Source organism: Dromiciops gliroides, chromosome 4 (genome assembly GCF_019393635.1).
Source record: "Dromiciops gliroides isolate mDroGli1 chromosome 4, mDroGli1.pri, whole genome shotgun sequence".
Taxonomy (NCBI): Eukaryota; Metazoa; Chordata; class Mammalia; order Microbiotheria; family Microbiotheriidae; genus Dromiciops; species Dromiciops gliroides.
The window spans coordinates 328814464-328837251 of NC_057864.1; the positions used below are offsets into that span (position 1 = coordinate 328814464).

Consider the following 22788-nt stretch of genomic DNA (forward strand, 5'->3'; position numbering starts at 1 on the left):
AGGAGGACCTGAGTTCAAATCTGACCTCAGACACTTGACACTTACTAGCTGCGTGACCCTGGGCAAGGTCACTAAACCCTCACTGCCCCACCAAAAAAAAAAAAAAAAAGACCCAGTATTTAAGGCTTTTTAAAATATGCATATGAATTGGATTTTTCTGTATTGAGCACCACTGAAATCTTAGTAAAAATATCAGTGACAACTGCTGGTCTAGTCTATTTTATTTATTTTTTTTAAGCATGGGGCAATGAGGGTTAAGTGACTTGTCCAGGGTCACACAGCTAGTAAGTGTCAAGTGTCTGAGGCCAGATTTGAACTTGGGTCCACCTGAATCCAGGGCCGCTGCTTTATCCACTTATTCTACTTTCATGTTCAATTCTTGCTGGCATAGCAGCTTAAATTGTAGTGTAATGTCATGGAGAAACACTGGACTGAACATAAGGAGACAATTATATTCTGATTAGGTCATCTGCTGATATCAGTTTCCTATGTCCTTGTGCTAATTGATTTCTAAGGAACTTTCAATACTAATATTATATTATGATCCATTCTCTCCCATCTTTAATCCTGCTTTTGCTTCAGTTTCTTACCTGTATATTTTTTCCGTTCTTCTTACTGATTTTTCTTTCTCTTCTGCCCCATTGTGTTAATTTTTTTTAACATTGTTCAAACAGTTAGCACTTGGCTATCATTTAATAACTAGTAACTAACACATATATTTTCTGTAAAATGAAGAATTTGGACCAAATGGTATCTGAGGTCCTACTGAGCTCTAAACTTCTATGATTCTAGAAGATCAATTTCATATGACTCATTAATTATGTTTTTAAAGAAAAATACTGTTCACAAATTTTCATTTACCTGAATGAAGATATTAGGTATTTATTTTGCATTTATTCTGTACAGTTATACATGTATATGTTGTATTCTACAGCAGAATATAAGCTTTTTGAGGTCTTTGACACTGTTGATTACCTTCTCTCTAGATTTCCATCATACTGCTTTCTCTCCTCATTTTCCTATCTGACAACCCCCCTTAGTTTTATTTGCTGATCTTCACACAGGTGATTATGTTTATAGGTAAGAGTATAGGAACAGCTGTAAATTAGAAAAAGAGAGATAATCAAAGAGGTAAATTCCTCAAACGGACAGAAGGGGCCCAAAATGCACCAGAATAAATTTCATAATTGGCAAGAAGGGACACTTCATCCTCTGAAGTTAAAGCACAGGAGTAATGTCCTAGGGATGATACGAAAGTAATGTGAAGTAGGGAAATGGAAAGAAGAGAGAACTTGAAATGGATGACATCATTTGTTTTGTCAGACAAGTAAGAAGGTACTCTGCTGAGAGGGAGGTAGGAAATAGTAAAGAAACGCTGCTAATTCAGGATGAACATCCTCCAAAGTCACACAGAATTTTATAACAATTATAGCAAGGTAACTAGATATTGCTGCAACCTCATCATCCTCATTATCATGAACCTCATCACTACTAGAAGTTAACTTCAGGTTGGATAGGTGCAGCAGCATGAGCAAACATATTTCAACAATTTTTAATGTATTCTATGCATCAACAGCAGCAATCTTCTGTATTACAGTACCCTGCAATGCCCAGCAGATGCCTGCACAATAGCAGAAATCCCCGAAATATGTTATCTCCCCTCACAGTTCTCACCAGCCTTAGTTTTTTACTCTTTATCTATTCCATCCCAGTTTCCAACCTTTTGCTAACTTCCTAAATCAGAGTATCAGTAAACCACTTGATATGAAGGGCTAGAATTCACTTGGAAAGGATAATTTGTCTATGTTAACAAAAGAGGGAACTATTGGCCAGAGAATTTGATCTGTGATCAAGTATCAGATGTTAGAAGACTCATTTTGTTTTACCATAAATATAGTTGGGTAGCATGAACAATGATTGTACAATTTGGGGACACAGCCTTTGATAGTGTATATACATTTATGCATAAGTGGATATATGTATATTTGTATGTATTTATGTGTGAAGGCATGTTTGTGAGTATATACATACACATATTTAAAGATATTAACCATGATAAAGCAGCATAAGTTTTGCTTATTTAAAAGTATAAAAAGACAGACATTACATATCTCTATCTATCTATAACCATATTCTTGGTCTCTGTCTTGCCCAATCTCTAAGTGTAATGGTCATTCATAGGCCTTATCTCAACACTGATCAATATGGAAACTTAAAACTGCTCTGTCTTTCTGATCTTAGCCAATTTTCCTGTCCTTAGGCAGCTTGATAGACCTGTTATTAGTGGTTCACCATATTTGTTTTGGACTTAGGATGGACACTCAGTTGGCTTTAGTCCTACTGTAATTCAACATAAGGATAAATTAAAGTGATCTACTAGCATCACTAGGAACAAGAAAGTTGCTGGGGGGTTCTGCTCCTGAGGCTTTGAAGCTATGGGGTCAACATCTTGCTGAACTGCCAAGGCAGATGGGCCAGAAGACTGAAGTCTATTATTAGTATCAGTCATTCTTGCTGCCCCAGATGAGGGAAATAAAAGCACTCAGATAAGGAAAAAGAGAATGTTTCCCTAGGAAGAATACTTTTGTTACCGCTCAGTCGTTTGTCGTGCCCAATTCTCTATAACTTCATTTTGGGGTTTTCTTGGAAAAAATAATGTAGTGGTTTGTCATTTCCTTCTCCAGCTCATTTTATATATGAATAACTTAGGCAAACAGGGTTAAGTGATTTGCCTAGGGTCACCCAGCTTCTAAAGTGTATGAGGCTGGGTTTGAACTCATGAAGATGAATCTTCCTGATTCCAAGTCCAGTGCTTTATCCATTATACCATCTAGCTGCTCCTAAGGAAAAGTACACATGAATTTTATATAATGGGGGTTAGATGCTGGAAAAAGATAAGCAACAAGAGTACAATGGAGCAAGTGAAGTATTAAAGGGTTGAAGACAGTATAATATTGAACTAGGTTAGTGAAAGAGATTTTAAAAGAAAGAATGTAAGCCCAGAGTAGGTATGACGACTGGAGCAGGGAAATGGATGGGTAGAGAAATTGGAGTCTAGAGACTGTATTGCTCCCAGCAATATATTGAGAAGGGTGAAGCACTAGGAAAGCATTAAGGAAAGGTTAAGAAAGAGAGAAATTTCATAGTTAAGGACCATAGAGTGGGACATTCATTGTTCATGCCAAGATGAAGAGTATAACTATCCCCATTTATGGCTGAAGGTGCAGAATATAGGAGGTGATGAAATGGGAAGTAAAGGTATGCAACAGGACATCAACACATAAACTGAAGTCCTTAAGTATAAAGGCAGGGGTAGGGAAGTACAAGATGATTGTGAGATAGATACTGAACTCTTTAAGAAGTGGGGGGGGGGGAATTATCTAGGGACTAGTAGGTACAGCCAATAGAATTCAGGTAAGACAATCTATCTGGATGGCAGATGTATTTGTGGCAGTATAGCTCAAAGGGTAAGATGTTATGAGTGAAGGTGGGAGAAAAAGGGTCTCGAAATGGAGCGTGGAACAAAAAACATGCTTATTATTAACCTTCACCCAATGTGTTAAGTATACAAGAGAAGATACATGTAGTGGTACCAAAGGGTACCGTCTTCAGCAGAGGAATAGAATTCTGTGACTGTAAGAAGAAATAAGGAGCATGACAAGAAAGGATCTAATTTAAATTATGGCTGGCTAAAAATAAAATTTAAATGATTAGAAGACTTCTTAAAGACAAAAATGAAGGATTTAAATCATATGGTTAAAAATAAGTTTTGATGAAAACATTGTATATTCACTTTTATTCAAATTTATAGTTATTAAAAAATCTGCCACTGATGTTACTTGTGGTTATTTATTAAACATTTCCAATACCTGTTTCTAAATCTAAATAACTGGAAACAAAGTAATAAAAAAGTTCAATCCATCATTTCAATTCATCAATCCAACAAAAATAAGGCTTCTCAAATTCACTTCAGACAATTTAACAAAACAGATACAAAATAGCTGCCCCAAAAAAGTTTTCTTTAGAAAATATGTAAGTAAATAAAAATAAGCAATGAATCATTGGTTTAGTAGTTATCATCATTCAGTTTTTAAATACAATGTAAATAACTCAAAGTGCAGATAAGAACAAATGCGTTATTTTTAATATTAACCAAAAGAAACTGAATTAGGAATATGAGAAACTGAATTAGGAATATGGCATTAGAGAGTCGAGTTAGAAGGTATTTCAGAGAAGCCCAGAAAAACAATGATTTCCCCAAGTTACAAAGCTAATAATGTCAGAGTAGAGATCTCAGCTCCTCTGCTTCCAAAACCAGGTCTCTTACCATTGCTTCCATATTTCTAATATTTTATTTATATTACTGAAACAATAACAGCTCATCATATACTTCATATAGGTCATTTTCTAAATAATATAATTTAAGGAATATATTAATTTTCAATTAAAGTTTTAGAACACTCCAATATGCCAGTAATTTACATAAATAAAATTTTTAAATAATTAATAATTTTAAATGTAACTAGTACTTTAACTTTGTTATGTCCTGTGACTGAAACAAGAATTAATTTATTTATTAATTTCCCAAATGCAAATAACAGCGTACAAATTCCAATAATTATGTTTCTTTCTTATGTAAGAAATTCTGAAGTGTGAAATCAAACAAACGGAGAGGAAAATTACTAATGAAAATGTTTAAAGATATTACCACATCTTACAGGGAGACCATTACAAAAAAAAGCAATACAATTTCTGCTATCACACTAAGGTCAACAATTAAAATAACCAACACAAAGAAATAGAGAAACATATACTTCAATCTCCCCAGTCTCTTCACTTCCCTCACCCTCAACATGCACAAAATTCCAAAGAGAAAAAAGTAGGAAAATAAAGAAAAAGGAATGAAATACAAAGTGAAAGGAAGAAAATGACCAAAAGGATCAGATATTTTCAAGTACAACTCCTACATAAATATAACCATCCTTGGAGAAACAACAAAGTTCAAACCAAAGTTTGCAAGGGCAAGACAAAAATCATTCCAAGTGACAAAGAATATGGCACTGTGATTATTTGTGATACCATATACAAATAAGGTCTAACTTGACTAGTAGAATCTCAATCTAATCATGATTTGGCACCAAAGCATCAAGAGACCTAAGCTCAGTACACAGATCATCAAATCAGTATCATTTATTTTGGTAATTTAAATATAAACTTGTTTCAAAAAAATGGAATCTTAAAAAGACAAAACAAGGGGCGGCTAGGTGGCGCAGTGGATAGAGCACCGGCCCTGGAGTCGGGAGTACCTGAGTTCAAATCCGACCTCAGGCACTTATCACTTACTAGCTGTGTGACCCTGGACAAGTCACTTAACCCCAATTGCCTCACTTAAAAAAAAAAAGACAAAACAAACCTGAAATTCCTTAAAAATTGTTACAGGAAGTCAAGCTGTACCTCCTTTCTGACCAGATTGAAGACAAAATGCATTGAAAAAACTGCAACTATAGAAATAGAGACAGTTTAACAAAAATATAGAAATAATAAGAAATAAAAAGGATAAGTTGATAGAATTCAAAGAATATTAATTGGGAGTAGGAAAGCCTAGGTTCAAATTCCACCTCTGGTGATTACTGCCTGTGTGAACCTGGACAAATCGTTTAACTTCCCTTGGCCTCAGATACCTCACTTTGAATGAGGTGTTTTCTAGAGTCCCTTCAAGCTATTAGTATAAAGAGCCTAAATCCAAAAAATATGATACATTATAATTATAAGTGATATTCATAAATCCTTTCATTACTGAATAGTAAAGTTGGTTGGGTTTGCTCTATAGGTATGTTTTAAGTTACAGAGAGTGCGTGACTCCAAAAATCGAAACTTTTGAGTTCATGTAGGAAAAATGAGGTTTCCCCTCTCTCCCCGAGAAAATTACATACTTTTACAACTTTTTTAAAAATGGGATATGGCCAAGCTAATGTTATTGTTGTATTAAGAGAAATGTAATATAATTGGTAATTGCTTTTAGCGAAAATGACAACGTGGGCAAACTATATTAGACTGTGCCTAAAAAGAATTGGACTAATGTCAGGACAAAATGCAGATATGTAAGTACTAGGCAGAAGTGTGCCTTCTTGTGTAATATGGACAAGGTGCAGGCACACCACCAACAGTCATTTATATCAAGAAATATACAAACATTTATCAAGCACACTTTTGCTCCAGTCACTATGGTATGCACAAAGGATATAGAGACAAAAGCACAAACAATTTCTGCCCTCTATAATTTATGATTTAGGCAGGGGAAAGTATGCACATCTCCATATATATAGCAAATGTAAACAAAAGAGATGTGAAGGAAGGCACTATATGTTTGGGGGGAACCAAAAAGGTCATATACAAGGTGGACCCCAGACTAAGCTATAAAAGACACCTAAGGAGTGTGAAAGACGGAGGTGAATAGCAAGTATATTCTAGGCCTGAGGGACAAAGTAATGTGTAATCAGTTTGGGAAGGTAGGTTGGGGCAGATTATATTTGAACCTGGAAATAATAGGGAGCTACGGGAGTTTCCTGAGAAGGTGTGTGGCATTGTCAGACCTTTATGAAAATCACATTGGTAGCTATATAGAAAATGAATTTAAAAAGGGATTCATTTGATCCAGGGAAATAAAATCAGGAACTAATATAACGTTTCAGGTATGAGGTGATGAAGGTCTGAATTAGGGAGGCTGTTGTTTCAAGAAAAGGCCAGACATTATACAAGAGGAAATAACAAGAGTGGGCAATTGTGTATATATGGAATAAGGAAGAATGAAGAATTTAGAATGATACTAAAGTTACTGGAAGGATGGTCATACCTTCAGCAAATATAAGAAAGCTCAAAAGTGGGTGGATTTGGCGAAAAATTCAATTTCAGACATGTTGAATTTAAGTTCATTCCATTTTCCTACCAAATTTTCTAAACATATCTGTTGTCTAGTGTATGATTTGCCTATATTTGTAGAAAACTACTGCAAGGTATGATGAAAGTTGTTCTTTTGCTTTAATGAATATGTGCTGTCTTTTAATTTGAAGACATGTATTTGACAAAATACTGCTGGGAAAACTGGAAAACAGTATGGCAGAAACTAAGTAAAGACCAACATCTTACAACACTTACAAAGATAAGGTCAGAATGAGTACACGATTTAGACATAAAGTGTGATACTATAAGCAAATTAGAAGAGTATTAGAAGAGTACAGAATAATTTACCTATCAGATCTATACATAAGGGAAGAATTTAGGACTAAAGAAGATATAGAGAGCATTACAAAATATAAAATGTATAATTTTGATTGTATAAAATTAAAAAGGTTTTGCATTAACAAAACCAATGCAACCAAAATTAGAAGGAAAGCAGAAAAAATGTTTACAGTGAGTATTTATGATAAAGGCCCCATTTCTTTTTTAAAATATTTATCCCCCCCAGTTATATGAAAAGATAATTTTTAACATTCATTCTTAGAAAATTTTCAGTTCCAAATTTTATCTCTTCCTGCTCCCTCCCTGACACAGTAAGCAATTTGTTATTGGTTATACACGTTCAATCATGCAAAACACATTACCATATTAGTCACATTGTGAAAGAAGACACATATCCAAAGGTGGAAAAAAGCCACAAAAAAATACAGAGAGTGAAAAATAGCATGCTTCAATCTGCATTCAGACTCTATCAGTTCTTTCTCTAGAGGGGACAGTATTTTTCATCATGAGTCCTTTGGAATTGTCTTGGATCATTGTATTGCTGAGAATAACTAAGTCATTAATAGTTGATCACTGTACAGGATTGCTTTTGCTGTGTACAATGTTCTCATTCTGCTTACTTCACTTTATATCAGTTCATATAAGTCTTTCTAGTTTTTTTCCTGAAACTATCTTGTCATTTCTTATAGTACAAAAATATTTCATTAAAATCATATACTATATTGCAAGGCAGCTAGGTGGTGCAGTGTTTAAAAAAAACAAAACAAAACCATATACTATCACTTGTTCAATCCTTTCCCAATTAATGGGCATCCCCTCAACTTCTAATTCTTTGCTACCACAAAAGGATTTGCTATAAATAGTTTTACAGAAGTCCATTCCCCCACCCCCTTTTAATCTCTTTAGAATATAGACTGACTCTGTCTCTCTCTTCCCTGCCCCCCAGTCATATCCAATTCTCCATGATCCCATTTGGGGATTTCTTGGCAAAAATACTGGAGTGCTTTGCCATTTCCTTCTCCAGCTCATTTTATTTTATTTTATTTTTTATTATTTTTTTTAAGTGAGGCAATTGGGGTTAAGTGACTTGCTCAGGGTCACACAGCCAGTAAGTGTTAAGTGTCTGAGGCCGGATTTGAACTCAGGTACTCCTGACTCCAGGGCTGGTGCTCTATCCACTGTGCCACCTAGCTTCCCCATCAACTCATTTTAAAAATGAAGAAGTGAGGCAAACAGAATTAAGTGACTTGAGCAGGGTCACACAATTAGTGTCTAAGGATGGATTTGAACTCAGGTCCTCCTGATTACAGGATGGCTAGAGAGATAGATACATATAAATACAAAATACAATTAATATAGAAAAACATCACAAAATTTATATAAACTGATATGAAGTAAAACGAGCGCAACCAGGAAAACAAATGTAATGACCATAATCATGTATATGGAAGAACAACAATAAAACAATGAAAACTAAATGTTCATAAAATTGTAACTAAGCTTGTCACCAAAGAAGAGAATCTTTGCAGCAGTGGTGGAAATTATGGTAACATTGGACACTAAACTAATTTTTCCTCTTTTTTATTCTTTGTTATAAGGGAGAGTGGAGGATGGAAGAAGACATAAAGCGAGAAACTTTTTTTTTTAATTTTTTTTTTTTTTTAGTGAGGCAATTGGGGTTAAGTGACTTGCCCAGGGTCACACAGCTAGTAAGTGTTAAGTGTCTGAGGCCGGATTTGAACCCAGGTACTCCTGACTCCAGGGCCAGTGCTCTATCCATTGCACCACCTAGCTGCCCCCTTTTTTTTTTTTTAATTTTTGAGAAACTTTTTAGAATAGGACCTAAATGACACCATCATTCTTAATTCTATTTCAAAAACACACTTGATTCACTATAGCAGATCTTGTTATATGTGGGCTACATAAGCATTTTAAAAACTGCTTTCTAAAAATATAAATATTTTTTCATAATTTTAACAAAAAGAACAAGTTACTCATGACAGGCATGACATGACCGTTGAGTCAATTTCTAATTTTTTTTCTATTCACAATAACAAACTTTGTATTTCAGGGGAAAAAAAAAATCCTAAGTAGAGTTAAGGCATCCATTACTTTCTCTTCCTACAAATTACAGCAGAGGAGGGAATTTACTAACAGGAATGATAAAGCTGTACTTGAACCTGGTAATGCAAGGAGAAGCTTATAAATGAAATATCTCATTAGTTTGAGCAGATGGATTAAAATTAAAAGCTGAATCGCCAACTTTTAATTTCCCAATAGCCAGAAAGATCTTAAAGTCTTGCAGAGTATGACTGTTGAAAAATCAACATGAAAAGATTTTCTCCATCTGTCATAACACATGCCTGCATTGACTGCAACTACCTCCTATTGTTTTTAATATTTTTAAAGGCAATAAGGAAAATAAAATCTATTAAGCACATGACTGTAGAGCTACAACAGACTCATATACTATCGCCTACACTATAACATAATCAGGATAAAACAACACAATTTCTGAAAAGGAAAATTTTACCTTTCTAACTTAAATTTTATTTTAGAATAAATGGCCTACTTCTAGAGCATAAAAAATATGAGGGTCCCCAGAAATCAAAATAATGATACACACTATTCAGTAGAATTATTAAATAATTTGGATAAATGGCAAATATCAAAACCCCTAAATTCCCTGATAAAATTCAAATACCAAATCACACACAATACATAGGGAAGAATTCCAGAAATATATGACTTGATCAAAGAAAGCATATTACGTGGACTAGACCTGCATGCAGGAAGGTATCATTTAAATGTTCCAGATAAATTCTACATTGTTTAAAATTCCAGTGATACCTTTTGTCTTTATTCACTACTGTACTTTTATTATTCGGTTAGCATGTAAAAGCAGAATCAAACAAGAAAACTCTAACGATTTATTGAAATCCAATACCAGCACAAAGCAATGTTAACAGTTTAAAAAAGAGCCTATGCTTGGCACCCAATAGTTTGAACCTTACAATACATTAAGGAATGTGCATCTGGTTGATATGTCCTCTTAGAATGCACAGATTACTTTTATATTTATCAGTTAAAACACAATGAAGACTGTCTTCAAAGAAGTAAGGGCCTCTGTTCACTTAAGTTTATAGTCCATCTATTTCCAAAATGACTTGAAGCAATTTATATGTTAGCAATATTGCAAAAAGGTACAATATTTAAACCTAAAACAGTGAGAGCACATTTAAATAGATGAGAAAGTGAAGATGCCTTCAGAAACCTAAATTGGACATATTACAAGTGAACAATAAATCTGGCTTAAAGCCTTACTGATGTTTAGGGAAAAAGAAACTTTTTTTTTTTTTTTGGAGAACAGGAAGCATACTAATCTATCTGTAAGAAAAACAAATGCTGAAATTAAACTCATGCAACAAATTGTCATATAAAGGCTTGTAAAAAGAATAACTACATTAGCTTAATGACATTTTTAACTATAGCTTTTTAAGAAACGGGCAAAAATCTTGTTCATAAAAAATCATTACATACAATTAAGGCCTTTTTATAAAAGGATGATAGTTCAAGTATTCAAGTAATTGAATCAAAATTGCATCAAAAATTGAATCAGAATTGCATCAAAAGTCAACAATGAAGCTACAATTCTTTCAAAATGAGTAGTCTGTGATTACTAGGCTAATTAATGGAGGTAAAAAGTCAGAGTTCCAAATAACTTCAGCAGATTCAGAGTTAAGCACATTATAACAGTAATTAACAGAAACTGTGAATCATCAAGCTAAAAAGATATATATGTTAACATAAATAAATAGATGAATAAATTTTAGAAAATAAAAAAATAAATAAGATATATGTTAAGTAGTATTTGGACTCCATTTTGCAAATGGGGGTGGGGTTAAACTAAAGAGTACCAAAAAAACTCTGTGTGAAAACAGATTTCTCTGCTGGAGTATAAAAAAGGTAAATATTTCATTCTGATAATGACTGAGGATTTCCAGAGTTGTAAAGCCTGGAAATTTTTAAGATAAAAGATAAAACAAATTTGGTTTCTCAGATGCTAAGAGACTGAGCAAGAGCTAATGAGATTAATGTAAAAGATATAAAACAGTAAACTTGAAAGTGCCCTGACACTTAAATATGCTGTACAAATTATCTTTTCTTTTTTTAAACTGGAAAATCTGAGATTTTTTAAGACTAGACAAGCATTCTAATGCTTTGTCATTTCTACCGTTAAACCACTCTTCACCAAAAAAATTACATTTTGTGATTCGTAGAATTCCATTAAAATCAAATCCTATTTATTGAGTATCCATTTGCACAGTACTATAAAAGAATCTAAATTACAAATGTGAGAATATATACATATATATACACACATATATTTTTATGACAATTTTAAGAAGTTATGTATCTGAAAAAGGCAATAATCTGCTCACTGAAAGCCATTTGTTAGATAAAATAATGATTTAGCTTCATTACTGACTAGTCATCCTTAACTTTACAGTTCTACAAGACAATTCCATTTTAACTACTATTTTCAAAACAACAATTAAGAAACACATTTTTTTCTTGACCAAAATCAAATTCAAAATATTTTATCATATTCTAGACTGTAAGGTAAAAATTTATATGTGCATTTCCAGATGTTTTTAAAGCACTGTTGATAATATAAGTAGATTTAATAAAACCAACAGGAAAATTTAAAAAACAATTACACAATTTAAAACTGTTTATCATGACATAGAAAAAGTTTCCTTAGCACAGAACACTGGTTAGTTAAGAAAAGTAGAGAAGATAGATTTCCAATAACTAATATCCACACTAGATTATTACAGAAATTATTTTAGAATTAAAGAGTAAAGGGAAAATGTCTTTTAGCGTGTATTCAGTTATACTGCATTAGACATACCTATTATATTCAAAAGTAATATTCAGTAATATTCAACTGAGCTCAAATTATAGAAAAATTATTAAGTATCTACAATGAGCTGAAATATATTGGTGTAAGGAGTTTCTAGACTAGAAGATCCCTAAACCAATGAATTGTAGCTATTGCCCAAAACTAAATATAGAAAATGTGTAAGGGAGTATATGTTAAGTTCTGGAGAAACCAAGAAGAAAAATTCACTACCTTCCAAGTACTTATCATTGAACAGGTGGGAAGGAAATGCACACAAATAAGAATGACATAATAATGAAGGATGTTTACTGTGATTTCCTCATCTATAAAAACCTGCCTTCTCTCCTTCACAGATTTCTAGTAAAGATAAAATGACAAAACAGATGCTAAAAATGTTAAATAAATGTCAGATTGATAATTATCAATTATTTTGCCCTCAAAAATTATTGTACAAAAGAAATGCAATCTCTACACATAAGTTATTGAGCCAAATTTGCATTTAATATATTACAAAATAAAACTTAAACAATAATTTCAAAATAAAATAATTTACCCAAATGATGAGACTTTTAAAATATTTTTTAGGCAGTACAATATAGGGAATTATAATTATGTATATTTTTTCTTCAACGACTTCTTGTGCTTAGGTGGTGTTATTTAAAGTCTACACAAAACTAGTGGACTCAAATTAAATGTGCTTTCATCATCCATAACCACGCAGTTTTTAAAAAAATCACCTCATCGGTATCATTTTAGAACACAAGAATAACACATCTTAAGAAGAAATTTTAAATTAATCTCTTTTTTTTCATTAATAAGTTTCTAAAATAAGGTGTTGTGATTTTTGTTTGTTTGTTTTTGGTGAGGCAATTGGGGTTAAGTGACTTGCCCAGGGTCACAGAGCTAGTAAGTGTCAAGTGTCTGAGGTCTGAATTTGAACTCAGGTCCTCCTGACCCCAGGGCTGGTGCTCTATCTACTGCACCACCTAGCTGTCCCTAAAATAAGTTTTAAACAAGTAAATATACCTGGTGTCCAGCTGTTATTTGTTTCAAAACATTTTCATAACATACTTCATCCATGTTATTCAGCTGTTGAACCTGGAAAGTTTTAAAAAAAAGAAAATAAAGAAAATGTTTAACTGATAGCAATTCTGGTTGATATCAAACTCTAGTTTTTGATGTACATAATAAATTATTACTATAAATCAAACAGGGGTCACATCTTTCTCTGGCAATCCCCTTCCAAGAGAGATCTGAAACCAGTTTCATTCATACAGGAAATATGAAAAAATTAAAATACCTTAAATAGTAGTAACCGTAGCAGGAGCTCCAGGCTCTTCAAAGACATTATCCTCTATAACATCCCAGTGAACATATGTGAGTGTGTGTTTATTTTGGAATGGCCTGTGACTACATCAATGTAGGGAACTTTCTCTAACAATACAGATTGACAAATTGTAAATAGCTTAGTTTATAGAGTTTTCTAGGACATTAAGTCACTTGGTCAAGGGTCACACAGAAAGTTAAGTATGAAAAGTATGATTTAATCCATTAAGCCAACCTCCATTTGTAGTATTTAGTGGAAAGGATGTCTTTATTTTTTATTACTCTTAATTCTTCTATTTGCTCTGATAAAAGACAACTACCATGTACAGTTAGATAGTGAACCATTCTATGTTACCCTTATTTTCCACAATTTTTTCACAAATATAGTCCACTGCAAATCAAAGTCAATATATACCCAGCTTCTGGCTCTAACAATTTTTCATGTAATTATGAAAACATAATAATGAATTGACCATGTTTATAAGACTGGGAGAATGTCAAGTTGGTAGACGTTTCAGGAAATGTACTTTTGCGTGCCTTCATACCAGCACAATCTCTAATATTTATCTTGAAAACATTTATTTTTCCTATTAATGATGAGGAAACTGAAGAAAAGATAAAGGTCAAATAATTGCCTATAAATGGTGATTAGTAATTTATTTATTGAAATTTAATGAATTAATATAATGTTTGTTCCAAATTAATTAAATTCAGCAAATGTTTATGAAACACCATTTATGTGCAAGATAACATACACTTGAAGCAAAAGAAAATTGTCACTCTAAAATTATATAATACTGACTTGGATATCTGCTCAGGGAAATATGGAACTTAAAACACCCTTCATTACATTTTAGTGACTAATATTTTGATACATTATTAGTTAATGATAATAGATTTTTTCTTCATTTTTTAAATAGTATTTTATTTTTTCCAATTACATGTAAAGATAATTTTCAACATTCATTTTTGTAAGATTTTGAATTCCAAATTTTTCTCCTTTCCCTGCCTCCTCCTCAAGACAGAAAGCAATCTGATAAAGATTTTACATTACAATCATGTTAAAAATATTTCCACATTAGTCATGTCATGAGAGAAGAATCAGAACATAAAGGGAAAAAAAACACAAAAAGAGGAAACAACAACAAAATAAATATAACAACAAAAGTAAAAACAGAATGCTTCAATCTGCATTCAGATTCCATAGTTCTTTTTCTGGATATGGAGAGCATGTTTCATCATGAGTCTTTTGGAATTGTCTTGGATCACTGTATTGCTGAGAAGAGCTATGTCTACACAGATGATCATCACACATTTTTTTCTGTTACTGGGTACAGTGTTCTCTTGGTTCTGCTCAATGGACTCGGCATCAGTTCAATGTAAGTCTTTCCAAGTTTTTCTGAAATCTGTCTGCTCATCATTTCTTACACCACAATAGTATTCATTACAGTCATATACCACAGCTTGTTCAGTCATTCCCCAGTTGATCAGCATCCCCAATATCTAATTCTTTGCCACCACAAAAGGAGCAGCTATAAATATTTTTGTCCATGTAGGTCTTTTTCCTTTTTGTTATGAACTCTTTGGAATATAGACCTAGTAGTGGAATTGTTGGGTCAAAGGGTATGTATAGTTTTATATCCTTTGGGGCATAGTTCTAAATTGCTCTCCAGAAGGGTTGGATCAGTTCACAATTCCACCCAACAGTGTGTTAGTGTTCCAATTTTCCACATGTTCTCGAACATTTATCATTTCCCTTTTTGTCATATTAGCCATACTGAAGGTGTGAGGTGGTACCTCAGTGCAGTTTTAATTTGCATTTCTCTAATCAATAGTGATTCAGAACATTTTTCATAAGGCTATTGATAGCTTAATTTCTTTGTCTGAAAACTGCCTATTTATATCCTTTTACTATTCTTCAATTGGAGAATGACCTATATTCTTAAAAATTTGATTCAGTTCTCTGCATATCTTAGAAATGAGGCTGTTACATTGGTTGTAAAATTTCCCAGCTTTCTGCTTTCCTTCTAATCTTGGTTGCTTTTTTTTTTTTTGGTGCAAAAACTTTTTAATATAAAGTGATCCATTTTGTATTTCATAATGGTCTCTATCTCATCGTTAGTTTTATATTCTTCCCATCCCCATAAAAGTACTGTAATCTCTTTGCTAATTTTTTATTTAGAATTTTTGCATTAATATTCATTAGGGAAATTGGGCTATAATTTTCTTTCTCTCTTTTAGCTCTTCTTGGTTTAGGTATCAGCACCATATGTGTCTCATAAAGAAATCTGGTAGAACTCTTTCACCTATTTAAAAAATTGTTTATACAGTATTAGAATTAATTGTTCTTTAAATATCTGGTAGAATTCAGTTCTATACAACCATCTGGCCCTGGAGATTTTTTTCTTAGGGAATTCACTGATGGCTTGTTCAATTTCTTTTTCCAAAGTGGGTTTGTTTAAGGATCTTATTTCCTCTTCTGTTAATCTGGGCAATTTATATTTTTGTAAATATTTATACATTTCATTTAGATTATCAAATTTATTGGCATAGGGGCAGCTAAGTGGTGTAGTAGATAAAGCACCAGCCTTGGATTCAGGAGGACCTGAGTTCAAAATCTGACCTCAGATACTTGACACTTACTAGCTGTGTGTCCCTGGGCAAGTCACTTAACCCTCACTGCCCCACCAAAAAAAAAAAATTATTGGCATATAATTGAGCAAAATAGCTCCTAGTTAGTGCTTTAATTTCCTCTTCATTTGTGATACATTCACCCTTTTCATTTTTGATACTAGTATTTTGGTTTTCTTTTTTTTTTAATCAAATTAACCAAAGGTTTATCTATTTTATTAGATTTTCCCCATAAAACCAGCTCTTAATTTTATTAAGTATATAGTTTTCTTACTTTAAGTTTTATTAATCTCTCATTTAATTTTCAGAATTGCTAATTTGGTATTTAATTGGGGATTTTTAATTTGTTCTTTTTCTAGCTTTTTTAGTTGCATGCCCAATTCATTGATCTCTCCTGTCTCTATTTTATTCATGTAGGTATTTAGAGATATAAAATGTCCCCTAAGAACTGCTTTGACTATATCCCATAAGTTTTCGTATGTTGTCTCATTTCTGTCATTCTCTTTGATTAAATTATTGCTTATTTCTATGATTTGTTGTTTGTCCCACTCATTCTTTAGGATGAAATTATTTAGTTTCCAATTAATTTTGGCCTACCTTTCCATAGCACTTTATTACACATAGATTTTATTCCATCATTATGTGAAAATGATGCATTTACTATTTCTGCCTTTCTACATTTGACTGTGAGGTATTTATGTCCTAATACATGGTCAATTTTTGTGTAGGCGACATGTGCCACTGAGAAAAAGGTAAATTCCTTTCTATGCCCAGGTTTTCTCCAGAGTGCTAGCATATTTAAGTATTCCAAAATTCTATTCACCTCCTTAACTTCTTTCTTACTTATTTTGTGATTAGATTTATCTAGTTCTGAGAGGAAGAGGTTGAGATCTCCGACAAGTATAGTTTTGTTCTCTATTTTGTAACGATTGGAATGACACCACCTGCTGGAGACTTACTGTAGAAAAGCTCCACCATGAGGTGAAGGTCTCTGAGGGTAAGATCTTTTCTTTGGCATCAGGAAGTGACGTTTGCTTGTGGGAGGAAGAAGGGGGAGGCTGGTGCTCTGACTCTCTCTCTCTTTCCTGAGGACTCCAGGGAGAAGAGAGCTAAAAATGTGCTCTCCCTTTAATAGATAGATGAATGTAGGCCTTTCTCTCTCTCTTTACCAAATTCTTATTCTCCTTAATAAATACTTAAAAGTCTAACTCTTGCTAAAGCTTATAATTTATTGGCAACCACTCATTAGACATTTTAGACAGACTAGCTAGAATTTTAGCTTACCCTGTGAACAGGCAATACCACTACTATGTCAGTATCCCAAAGAGATAAAATTTTAAAAGGGGAAAACAACATATATGTAACGAAAATATTTATAGCATCTCTTTTTGTGGTGGCAAAGAATTGGAAAATTCAGGAATGTCCATCGATTGGGGAATGGCTGAACAAGGTGTATATAATTGTGATAGAATACTATTGTGCTATAAGAAATAACAAGCAGGATGCTCTCAGAAAAACCTGGAAAGACTTAAATGAACTGATACAAACTGAAATGAACACAACCAGGACAACACTATACACAAGTAACAACAATCCTATATGATGATCTATTGTGAATGACTTAGTTAATCTCAGCAATACAATGATCCAAGACAATTCATTTTTTATTAAATAATAAACATTTTTATTTATAGTTTTGAGTTCCAATTTTTAATCCTTCCTTACCTTCCTCCCCTATCCCTTCCCTGAGGCAGAAAACAATCAAATATGGGTTATACATGTACAATTATGTAAAACATTACCATATTTATCATTTTGCATAAAAAAATCTGAATAAAAGAAAAAAATGAAAGAAAGTGAAAAATAGCATGCTTCAGTCTGTGTTCAATCAATATCAGTTCTTTCTTTGGAGGTGGATAGTATGTTTCATCAATAGTCCTTTGGGATTATCTCGGATCATTGTATTGCTAAGAAAAGTTAAGTCATTTACAATTCTTCATCAAATATTGCTGTGTCTGTGCACAATGTTCTCTTGGTTCTGCTCACTTCACGATACATCAGTTCATACAAGTCTTCCTAGGCCTTTCTGAAATCATCCTGCTTGTCATTTCTTATAGCACAATAATATTCCATCACCATCATATACTACAGTTTGTTTAGCCATTCCCCAACTGATGGGCATTCCTTTGATTCCCAACTGATCCAAGATAATTCCAAAGAACTTATGATGAAAAATGCTATCTACCTCCAGAGAAGGAACTGATAGAGTCTGAATGCAAATCAAAGCATACTTTATTCTTTATTTTTCTTGGGTTTGGGTTTTTTTTAGTCTGTATTTTCTTTCACTACATGACTAAGACGGAAATGTTTTGCATGACTACACAAGCATAATCCATATCAAATTACTTGTCTTCTCAATGGGAGAGAAGAAAGGGAGAGAATTTAAAACTTAAAAGTTTTTTAAAGTGAAATGTTTAAAATTGTCTTGTACATATTACTGTGGAAAAAGTAAAATATTAAGTTAAAATTAAAAAATAACTTTACCAACCACCAAGAATTATAGTGAAAGAATTTTAGAATACTTTTACTTATCTTCAGGCTTAAATTGATGTTATGCCAGTGATCCTGGAAAGAACACATTCCATATAACATATATATAAACACACAATTCCTTTAACGTATACAATTACAATTATATACATACAATATGCAAGATGTGTACAATTACAAACAATATAGTAAGATCATCAGTATTCTGATATAAAAGTGGTCAAAAAAGAAGAAGTTTTGAAGGATACTAAATTAATAATGGACTAAAAAGAATATTAGAAGCATCTAGATGGTTTGGTGGACAGAGCGCAAGGCCTGGAGTCAGGAAGACCCAAGTTCCAATCCAGCCTTGAACATGTATGTTTAACCCTTGGCAAGTCACTTAACCTGTTTGCCTTAATCTACGGGAGAAGGATATAGCAAACCACTCCAGTATCTTTGCCAAGAAAACCCCATGAACAGCATGGTCCTTGGGGTCATTAAGAGCTAGACATTACTAAGTGAGGGATCAAAACCTACAAAGAATATTTAAAAAGTGAGGAAAAAAAAAACCCAGGAGGTGAAAATGTATGTATTACATAGGGTTAACAAAAAAAGTTATTTTTAAGGTAATGGTCATATACATTGATTTCTAAATTATATTGATTTTCCCTAAGAAAAGATAAAAAAGAATTATAAATGTTCTTAATTTTAATTTATATGTGGTGGACACCATGATTCTCAAACAATAGTTATCAGATGATCCTCATTCTAACACTGTTTTATGCAACTGTGACTGTACTGGTTCCTGGTTAAAAAAAAAATTTTCAAATTAATTAGACTAATGTGATTTACCTTTTTATGTAATGAGATTTTAAAAATTAAATTTAAAAAATTGATGAGTATCCCAAATAGTGAATTTTATCCTATAGCTTTCCATAAAAACAGTCTACTTTCACTTAAATTAAGAAGCCTATGGTTAAGGTAAGAAATAGATCTTGGTCTTTGCTTAATGATATACTTGAAATAGACTATATAATATAATAAAAATTAAGACATGATTGAATAAAGGTAAGAGCAAATACTACTGAAGGGCATTTGAAGCAATTAATGAAGGTTAAATTACGTTCACCTTAATAACTACCATATGGTAAACCATACTTTTGTGTATAGACATGAAATGGCTCCCTACAGTTCCAAGATACTTTTTGCTTTTGCACTGCAGATTGAGTAAATTAATATAGGGAGAGTAATTTTTTATCTTTAAATTTTTATCAATTTTTGTGTTTTTCTATATTCTAGTTATAAGTAAAAAGCATTGTTAATCAAAGACAGTATTAAAATGCATTAAAGTTAAGAGTAAAACCTATGCTTCTTATACCAATATAATTTGGGAACATATTTTTGTTGGCTTGCCTTTAAAAAATCAGATACAGTATAATCTTGTAATTTTGACCCCACAAATTTGGAATTTATGATAAATTCATCAAGGTCTGTGTTCCTTGCCTCTGAATTCTTATTTATTAAGAAATCAAGAAAAACCAATCAAGCAAGCAAAAAAGCCTTAATTAAGCACCAACCATGTGCTGGGTATAATGAAAGATGCTAGTGGCACTCTACTAGGCACTTAGTAAGAAAAACAAGCAAATTAATAATGTAAACAAAATTATAAGGAACATTTGAAATAATAGGTCCTATTTTTCAAGAATCTTTAAGGTATATCAAAATATTTATTTGGATAAAACATTTAGTGTATAAAATATTTCCTGTGTATTTAATAAGATTAGATGTCATTGAGTTGTAATAAGGAACTTTGTGTGTAATTTTGTGTCCTTAAATATATCAAATATCAATAATTTCACTGACATCAATATTATCTCCACTGATGCAAACTGCCTAAGCTGATCTTTAATAGTTGCTGTGGGAGAAAATTTCATGACCCAATTGCCAATTCAGTAATGAGTCTTTTTTAATTTAACTAGGTTTGTCCTTAAATAATAGACATATGAACTTCTAATAGAATCACAGTTTTATAGAACTGCCAAAAAGGTCATACAATGCTGACAGCTTCTGGTAATCCTGGGTCACTTGCTTGATAGAACGAGGCATTATGCTGAGTAATTATGTATTACAGTGATGAAAAAATATCCTAAATATATTTCACTTCATTTAAAAAATATAAATAAATTTATCTAATCAGCTCCTAATTTATTAGTTCAATATTTTTTTCAACTTTCAATTTTGTTCATCTCTCCTTTGTTTTTCAGAATTTCTATTTTGGTATTTAGTTGGGTAGTTTTGATTTGTTGGTTTTCTAGGTTGTTTTTTGTTTTTAGCTGCATGATCAATTCATTGATCTGCTCTTTCTCTCTTTTAACGAAGGAGAGATCTAAATTTTCTTATGTGCACTGTGTTGTTTGCATCCCACAAATTTTAGTATGGTGTCTCATTGTCATAATTATCTTTAATGAAATTACTCACTGTTGATATGATTTGTTCTTTGACCCACTCGTTCTTTAAGATTAAGTTATTAAATTTCCAATTAATTTTTAATCTTTGTTTCAGTAATCCTTTATTTTTCATGCACTTACTGCATTATGGTCAGTAAAAGATATGTTTAATCCATTGTTGGTGGAGTTATGAAAAGATCTAAACATTCTGGAGAGCAATTTGCCCAAATGGTTACAGAACTGTGAATACCCTTTGACCCTGCAATACCACTGCTAGGTTTATATCCCAAAGACATCCCCAAAAAGAGAAAAAGACCTATTTGTACAAAGATATTTTAAAGCAGCTCTTCTTGTGGAGGCTGAGAATTGGAAATCAAAGGAAGGCCCATCAATTGGAGAATGGCTAAACAAACTGTGGTATGTGATGGTAATGGAATATTATTATGCAATAAGAAATAACAAGCAGAATGACTTCAGAAAGGCCTGGAAAGACATGTATGAAATGATGTACAGTGAAGTGAGCAGAACCAAGAGAACATTGTGCACAAAGATAGCAATATTGTTTGATGAAGAACTGTGAATGACTTGACCATTCTCAACAATATAATGATCCACGACAGTTCCAAAGGACTATTGATGAAACATAATATCTACCACCAAAGAAAGAACTAATATTGATGGAACAGACTGAAGCATGCTATTTTTCATTTTCTTTCGTTTTTTTTCTTTTAACCAAGTTTTCTTGTACAAAATGACAAATATGGTAATGTTTTACATAATCACACATGTATAACCCATATCTGATTCTTTGCCACCTCAGGAAGGGGGCAGGGGAGGGAGGGAAAGAGGGATAAAAATTGGAACCTAAAAGTATAAATAAAAATGTTTATTACAAAAAAAATGTGTCTAATATTGTTTGTGAAGTTTTTATGCCCTAAAGTACAGTCAATTTTTGTGAAACTGCCATATACAACAAAGAAAAGAATATATTCTCTTCTATTCTCATTCAATATTCTTCAGGGTTTAATGAGACATTAATTTTCTAAAATTCTATTCAGTTCCTTAACTTTTTTCTTGCTTATTTTTTTTGATAAGATTTCAGTAGATCTGAAAGGGATAAACTGAGGTCCTCCACTATTATGGGTTTACTATCTAAGATCTCCTGTAACCCAATTTAACTTTTCCTTTAAAAACATAGATGATACACCACTCAGTGCATATATGTTTAGTACTGGCATTAATTCACTGTCTATAGTACCTTTTAGTATAATGTAGTTTCCTTGTTTATATTGTAACAATTGAAATGACACCACCTGCTGGAGACTTACTGTAGAAAAGCATGAGGTGAAGGTCTCTGAGGTCGAGTCTTTTCTTTGGCGTCAGAAAGTGGCATTTGCTTGTGGGAGGAAGAAGGGGGAGTCTGGCGCTCTGACTCTCTCTATTTCCTGAGGACTCCAGTGGAGAAGGGAGCTAGAAATGTGCTCTCCCTTTAATAGATAGATGAATCTAGGCTTTTCTTTTTCTCTTCACCAAATTCTTATTCTCCTTAATAAATGCTTAAAAGTCTAACTCTTGCTAAAGCTTTTAATTTATTGGCAACCACTCATTAGATTTTAGATAGTTTAGCTAAAAATTTTAGCCCCTTACAACATCCATTAATTAGACCTATTTTTCCTTCTGCTTTGTCTGAGATCCTGATAGCTACCC

General features: G+C 32.6%; 1 protein-coding gene across 1 annotated transcript in view; it reads right to left on the reverse strand.

The window, feature by feature from the left end:
- The window catches only part of ASCC3 (activating signal cointegrator 1 complex subunit 3), a 344494-nt gene that overhangs the window by 218821 nt on the left and 102885 nt on the right, over window positions 1–22788 (reverse strand). Inside the window, 1 exon segment of the mRNA XM_044004344.1 lies at window positions 13172–13243. Coding sequence (XP_043860279.1) covers window positions 13172–13243 — 72 coding nt within the window.